Source organism: Galeopterus variegatus, unplaced genomic scaffold, assembly GCF_000696425.1.
Source record: "Galeopterus variegatus unplaced genomic scaffold, G_variegatus-3.0.2 Scaffold2626, whole genome shotgun sequence".
Taxonomy (NCBI): domain Eukaryota; kingdom Metazoa; phylum Chordata; class Mammalia; order Dermoptera; family Cynocephalidae; genus Galeopterus; species Galeopterus variegatus.
This window is the reverse complement of record NW_007728737.1, coordinates 124171-132070: the sequence shown is the minus strand read 5'-3', so window position 1 is coordinate 132070 and position 7900 is coordinate 124171. Positions and strand designations below refer to the sequence as shown.

Sequence of the window (7900 nt, the reverse complement as noted above, 5' to 3'; positions counted from 1 at the left end):
GCACTCTACCGAGTGAGCCATGGGCTGGCCCTCTGAGGGCTTTAAAGTAAGAATGAATGAAGGTTAGTCTCTGTTCTCTCTGCTCAGCCATTTCACAGTGTGATACCCTGTATCACTGTTGCCACCACCAAGATCCTCACCAGATGTGTTCCCTGGACTTTGGACTTCCTAGCCTCTGAAAGGCTAGGAAAAGCAATAAATTTTGTTTTCTTTATAAAATACCCAGTTCCGGGCCGAGCCCGTGGCGCACTCGGGAGAGTGCGGCGCTGGGAGCGCAGCAGGGCTCCCGCCGCGGGGTCAGATCCTATATAGGGATGACCGGTGCGCTCACTGGCTGAGCGCGGTGCGGCCGGTCTCAAAAGGACAAAAAAATAATAAAAAAATAAAATACCCAGTTCCGTGTATTTTGTTACAAACAACAGAAATGGACTCATACATCCCTCAGGGTTGCTCCAACTCCCCCGTCACCCTGAACCCCTCCCTGTGTGTCCTTGCACTTCTCCAAAACCATCCTCCACACAAGCTCTTGATCCTTCCCCTTTCATTTCTCGACTTGTCCTTTTCCCATGTGGCCCCTGCAGCATTTGCCAGTGCTGCTCACCACCTCCTGACATACCTCTCCATGGTGACCCCGCCTCTGCCCTCTCCTGGGATCGCCTCTTTCTGGAGTTGCTCCATCTCACTGTTGTTTCCTCTGCCTTTGCCCATTGGCGAAGGGCAGGTGTGGCCCACAGTTGCCTGCAGCAACCTCCTCTCCCTGTTCCACACTTTCCCACAGTGACCTTGGCCATGCACAACTCCACTGAGCTCCATCAGACTGATGATAGCAGACTTTCATCTGGAACCCAGAGCACTCTCCTGAGCTCCAAGCTGACAGCTCCTTTGGAACATCCCACTGGCACCACGCACTCTGCCATCTCTTCCCACCCCAGTTCTTCAGCCTGGGTCTCTTCCTGGTCACTAAGGCTTCGATTTTGATTCCCTAGCATCCCTCTCTCATACAAAGGCTTGGCGCCTCCTCCCCAGTGACCTTATCCACATTGCCTTACCTCAGGCCCTCATAACTTCTAACCTACTCAAGGCAATAGTCTCTCAACTGGCTTCCTTCCAGTCTTGAGTCTCTCTTCCCTCTCACTACCCCTTCATGCTGTTCTCTTTCAAGAACAGTATTCCTACCTTATTCCTGCTATCTAAAACTTCAATGGTTTCCTCACTAACTACAGAAGAAAGTGAAAATACTTTCACGTGGCAGAAAAGAATTTCCAGGGCCAGCCCATGGCTCACACGGGAGAGCGTGGTGCTGACAACACCAAGTCAAGGGTTAAGATCCCCTTACCGGTCATCTTTAAAAAAAAAAAAAGAAGAGAATTTCCACAATCTGGCCCCATCTTACTTTTCGACCATAATCCTCTCTATGTACAGATTATCACCTCCACAGCCACTATATCCAGCTACACTAATCCCCACCCCAAAACCTCCTACAACTTTTGGCCTTCATGTCTTTCCCAGTATATGCCTTTCCCCACGTTTCTACCTTCTTCCAAAGCACAGTTCAAATGCTACCTCCTGTCTTACTACCCACCCAAAGCCTTTCTTGCTATGAAATAACACTATTTTTATACCTTTGCTACAGCACTCACTACACTGTTTATAATTTAATATTCAGGAGACTGTCCTTCACACCCCCTCACTCTCGGCACTCTCCTCCACCCCTCCAGACTGTGAACACAAGGATGGCAGGGACTGGATTTTTCATGCCTATCCTTAAGACCTCAGCATCTAACAATGTGCTTAGTTTTTATTCAATCATGGCTATCTTCTGCCTTGCAATATTTTTTTCCCCATAAGTTTGTCTCCTTCATTAGATTGTAATCTCTCTGAGGTGAGTGATCACATTCTATCAATACTGCTATACCGCTTAGCAACAGAGGACTTCGCAAACAAGCAAAACAAAAAAGATCCTCAGCAAAAGTCTGTTGCATAGAACAAGGATCTGAAATGAGCTCAAACCCAAAGCATCTAGTGTTCCCCCATCCGAGGAACCAAGATTCCCCCATCCGAGGCCTAAACTAACCCCAGGGTGTTGTCAGCTCAGTGAAGGGCTGCAGGCGGCACAAAGCGAAGTATACACAGATGTATAAGGCATATATACTCTTTCCACAAGAGCATGAATATGACAAATGTACAGCAAGTGACTCTCCTGCCTGAGCGAATTCCAGTGTCTGAGCCCCAGGGACCTGCTGACAGGAAGATCCCCACAGGCCCTGTTGTTCCCATCTTTCTTGGCTGCCTGCTCCTGAGTCCCCAGCAGCATCCAGAGTCAGACAGAATCTTGACAGCTGGAGGGCTCACAACCCACCATGCTTCCTACCTACTCATTTCACAGGGAAACTCCTTGAGCAGGTTACCTCAGGAGCCCTGGCAAATACAGACTGATACCCTCTCCAAGAGGAGGTAAACAGGCCAAAGGTCGACTTGCAGTCAGGAGGGAGGAAAGTTCAGGTGTTCCAGGCCATTTCTTCAGCCAGTGTTCCCCTTCCTCAAATTCATAATGTAGGTAGAGAAGGGTAGGATGACTGCTGCTCTTCAATATCATTTTATTCCTTCAATAAATGTTTACAGAGTCATAGAACTTTCCAATTTCTAGCTGTGTAATCTTGGGCAAGTTCTTTACTTCTGAGCTGTTCCCTCATCTATAGAGCAAAGACAACGATCTTTGCTCTGCCAAAGCGACAGAGCAGGCTCAAGTGAAAAAACACATGGGAGAGAGCTTTCTAAACTGAAAAGCCCGGTGGGTATTATTATTATTCACATTATGTGCGCCAACCCTCTAATCTTTCAGATGAGGAAACCCAAGCTCAGAAAAGTGACATGGTAAGCAGTCAGGATGAGATTGGGCTGCTCTAATTCTGAGTGCCTGTTATATGCCACACAGTCTACTAAGCAGTAATCGCAGGCACAAACCCTGTGTCTTTCTCCCTCCAGCCTGTATTAAGAAAAACTTCTTCAAAATCTCAGGTTAAAGGGGAAAAAAAAGGTTGGGGGTCCCCTGGGTAAAATGAGGTAACATCACTATTCCGTCCCTGGTTTGGGAGCCTTCAGTCCAGGGCCACTCAGGGCACTCAGCAGCCTGGTGCTTAGCAGTTTATATGACCGGTCACTGATGGACTCTTGGGGACGAAGGAGGGTTGGGGATGGCTGAGGCCTGCATTTCCGACAAAGCCATCGGCTCCGAATCTCGCCAGCGGGTGAAGAGGCTGCGGGAGCGGGTGAGGAGCCCAGTCTCAGAACAGACCGTGCAAAGTGGTGGAGCGGAGCGGGTAAAAGGAAGGCCCTCGTCCGCAGACGTGCGAGGGAGTGAAGCCGTGGAGGGGCCACTCCGGGGCGCCCGAAGGTCGAAGTCCTTCCCTGTCCAGGACCCATTCTCTCCCTCCGAGGAGTTATGTTTATTTTCCTGAACGGTAACACTTCCCAGGCCGGCAACTGGCCCTGGGCCACCGAATGGCCCCTTGGGAAAAGTAGTTTGATTTCGCCCCCAGGTAAAGTCCCTTCGCCCCGTCTGCCAGCGCGTCTCATCCTCGGAAACCTCAAATCGCAGAGGGTCCCGCCAGCACGCCGAAAGCTGAGATCCCGGCCACTCCTGTCTTCGGGCTTCCAGCATCCCACAGACGCGTGGGAGGGAAAGACTACACCTCCCAGCAGCCACCGCGCATCTCAGTGCGCAGGCGTAGCCGCGCCTCGCCACCCCTCCCCCTCCCCCAACTGCTCCCGTCGGTCCGTTCCCGTATTCCCCCCCATCAGTTCTAATGTGCCCCCTGTCTCTCCGGCGCCTCACACTCACCGCGAACTCGCGGCGTCGGGTACAGCCGCTGCGCCTTCTCCAGGAAGCGGAGCGCCCGGTCGGGCTGGTTGCTCTGGATAGCCTTGAGGGCGATGCTAATACAGCGCTCGGCTTCATCCTTGTTGGATTCCATGGCGGAACCAGAGCGCGGAACCAGGGAGGGGGAGGCCGGGCGAGCGAAGGGCTGCGCCAGCCGCCGGCGCGTCGCAGGGCAGGCTGGCGCAGAATGATGACATAAAATCTCCGCCCTCCTTTTCCGCGATTTCAGCGAGATTTGAGCGAGGGCGGAAGTGCTACCGTATGTCTTCGAAGAGAGGGACGATTGGCTTGGGTGTGAATTATAGTGCATGCCCATGTTCCTGGAGCCGGACGTGTCGTGTACTGGAGGTCTTAAAGTTGGGGATACTTGCACATTCTTGGTAGAACTGTGCGTTTGAGACGAAGGTCGTTTACTTATTCATTGAACAGATATTTATTGAGTACCCAGTATTTGTCAGGCACGGTTATATGATGGGGATACAGTGGTGAAAAAAGAAAGTCCCCGTCCTCATGGAGCTTACATTCTAGTGTGTGGGGGGAGGGGGGACATCCAGTAAACAGATATATTCAGAGCGTGATAAAATCTATGAAGGGAAATAATGAAAAATACAGGGATAGAGAGCCGGAGGTGCTATTTTAACTAGCTTGATAAGTCTCTCAGAAGGTGTCGTTTTACAGGCCGGCCTGTGGCTCACTTGGAAGAGTGCGGTCCTGATAACACCAAGGCCACGGGTTCGGATCCTATATAGGGATGGCCGGTTTGCTCACTGGCTGAGCGTGGTGCTGACAACACCAAGCCAAGGGTTGAGATCCCCTTACCGGTCATCTTTAAAAAAAAAAAAAGAAGGTGTCGTTTTACACCGGCCAGCCATCCAAAAGAATAAAAATAAAAGTTGTCATTTTAACATGAACCTGAATTCAGGGGAGATGGCAGGTGGGCGTGACTCTTTGGAGGCAGGGTGGTGCGTGTAGAAAGAACAAGTGTGCAAAGGCTCTGAAGTGGGAGCTTTTGTGGTGAATTATTACAGGATTAAGAAGAGCATAGGGAGCATAAAGAATCCCGCTACAGCATGGAATCCAGTTCTGTCAGGGCCACCACTCCAGTGAAAGCAGTCTTGTCAAGGTTATCAGTGACCTCCACGTAGCCCATTGTCGTGTCTCATTCCTCGTATTACTTGGCCTTTCACGCAAGATTTGGCAAGAGGCTACTACTATAATTCAGATGAGAGCTGGGAAGCTACTGTTATAATCCAGGTGAGAATTAATGGTAACTTGGATAAGGGTGGTGGTGGAGGTGGTGAGAAGTAGTCAGATCGTGGATATGTTTTTTTTTTTTTTTTTCAAAAGATGACCGGTAAGGGGATCTTAACCCTTGACTGGGTGTTGTCAGCACCACGCTCTTCCAAGTGAGCGAACCGGCCATCCCTATATGGGATGCGAACCCGTGGCTTTGGTGTTATCAGCACCACACTCTCCCGAGTGAGCCACAGGCCGGCCCTGTGGATATGTTTTGAAGACACCATCAAAACGATTTTGCTGATGCTATGGACGTGGGCTGTGAGAGAAAGGGAGGATTCAAGGGTGATTCCAACACTTTGGCCTGAGTAACTGGAAGAACAGAATTTCCATTTACTACAATGGGAAACAGGGAAGACTATGAAAGAAGCAGTTTGGTGGGGGAATGTTAAGTGTTTGATTTAGGGCATGTTAAGTTTATGATGCCTTTTAGAATCAAGTGGAGATGTACAGTAGGAAGTTGAACATATGTAGGGTTTAGGGAAGAAGGTGGAGCTGGTAACATAATTTGGGAAATTACTGGTATGTAGAAATGGTATTTAAAGTTATGGGACTAGATGCACCAAGGAAGTGAGTGTAGGTAGAAAAGAGAAGAAGCCCAGTTACTGAGCCCCGTGACACCCCAATATTTAGAGGTCTGGAAGAGGAGGAGAATCCAGGAAAGGAGAATGTGAAGAAACAGTCTGTGACATAAGAAAATGAGTCTCAGAGGCCAAGTGAAGCAAACATTTGAAGTGGGAGAGAGGGGTCAAACTTTGTCAAATCCCATGGAGAGGCCGGGCAATAGGAAGACTGAGAAATGACTAGTGGACTTGGCAACGTGGAGAGCGGTGGTGACTTTGACAAAATTGCTTTTAGTGGATGGTGGGAGTGAAAGCCTAACAGGAATGGGTTCAAGAGAGTGAAGAAATGAATTAAAATGGAGAGAAATGTGGGTTCGGGGGCGGGTGTTTGTTTTTGTTATTTAAAGATGGGATATATATAGTATTTTGTGATAGGAATTACTTAATGGGGTGAGAAGTTTTGATAATGCAGGTGAGAGAAGAGACAATCACAGTAGACAGGAGGTGGAATCTGGAGCACAAGTGAGGGGATGGCCTTAGATAGCCGCATGGACAGCTCACTGATTTTCAGGAGGAAATGCAGTGTGTACAGCTATACTGCAGTCTGGCTGGTAGATTTGGAAGTGGGAGCATAAGGAAGTTCTTTTCAGACAGCTTTTATTTAGTTAAATAAAAATTATAGGAGGACATTGCTTTGGACCAACTGCCTGCACTAGGCCCCAACAGACCAGACTAAAAACCAAAATGGAGTCACCCATGTGAAAGTACCATGTCATCAAACTGAAATCTGAGAAATCAAGAGACAGAGATAACAGCCAATTTTCCAAACAGGCCAGTTTCAATTGCCATGATAATGATGTTCCTTCCCTCTGCTTTAATCCTTACACAAAAAAGCAACCTGAAGTAACTTAATGTTAACCAGTTATTTTTCTATTGTTCTGTCTCCTTGTCCCCACCTTACAAGGAAAGTAACTTTGAAATGACTAATCAGCTTTTTGTTCCTTGTTTCAGCTTTCTTTAGCCCTTCTCTGCCTATAACGAACTTTTCTGCTCAGTTCATTGGAACACTTATTCTACTTTATGGAATGAAGTGTTGCCCAGTTCTAGAATTGCAAATGAAACCAATTAAGATCTATAAATTTGTTGTAATTTTGTTTTTTTTTGACATTTTTCTCAGCGCATTGAGAAGCAAGGCCATGGCCTCCTTGGCTACACATGCTCACTCCTTGGAAAATTCTTTCACATCCAACCTTTTCCTTTTCAATGTAAACTCTTATGACTCCACACTGGCCTGATATAGAGTATCCTGGTGATGAAGAATTCAACCCTTCCTTAAGAAGACAGCCCTACACTTAGAGAAAGTTAAGGTCTCCACAAATTGATTGGTCCCTCCTGCGTTAGTGGATAAATTCTGAGACTCCCTTCAAATTGCCTCTCTGAGGTTTGCTGACCAAGGGCTACCATGTCTATCTTCCCCTCTCCTGCTAAGTATCGTGAGGTCTCCTCTTCCATTTCCTGAGTCTGAGGACCTTCTCTGGCTGACGGTAAGGCACTTCACTCTGTGCAGAGAACTGCAGTGTAATAAAAGCCTGTGGTATTATCGTGCTAAGGACCTGGGTTGCGATTACCCAGCTACTGGCTGATGAGCCCTCCTCTCTTTTCCTGCAGTGCATTTAAAATGACAAAGTCTTGGGCCAAGCCTGTGGTGCACTCGGGAGAATGCGGCGCTGGGGGCGCAGCGGCGCTCCCGCCACGGGTTCGGATCCTATATAGGGATGGCCGGTGCGCTCACTGGCTGAGCGTGGTGCGGCCGGTCTCAAAAAATAAATAAATAAGGGGCCGGCCTGGTGGCACACTGCTATAGTGCACCGCTTGGGAAGCGCGGCGGCACTCCCGCCGAGGGTTCGGATCCCACATACAGACCGGTTCCCGCTCACTGGCTGAGCGAGGCGCGGGAGCAACACCGAGGGTTGCGATCCCGTTGCTGGTCCCGGTCCGGTACGGGGGCGACACAGAGGGTTGTGATCCGTTGCCGGACATGGAAAAAGACAAAAAAAAAAAAAGGAAAAAAAATAAATTAAAAAATAAAATAAAATAAATAAATAAATAAATAAAATGACAAAGTCTTATTTAAATCTCCAGTCTGTGGTCAGTACTTCGG

The 7900-nt window shown here is 48.6% G+C and overlaps 1 protein-coding gene across 4 annotated transcripts in view; it reads right to left on the bottom strand.

Moving 5' to 3' along the window:
- Nucleotides 1–4239, bottom strand: part of DNAJB12 (DnaJ (Hsp40) homolog, subfamily B, member 12) — a 28389-nt gene extending 24150 nt beyond the window's left edge. For 2 of the 4 annotated variants that reach the window (XM_008582478.1, XM_008582477.1), the window contains exon 1: nucleotides 3842–4239. In XM_008582478.1, coding sequence (XP_008580700.1) covers nucleotides 3842–4196 — 355 coding nt within the window. In that variant the 5' untranslated portion in view covers nucleotides 4197–4239. The remainder of the gene's footprint in view (nucleotides 1–3841) is intronic. The other 2 variants (XM_008582479.1, XM_008582480.1) reach the window with 2 other exon arrangements.
- Between the last annotated feature and the right edge of the window lie 3661 nt (nucleotides 4240–7900).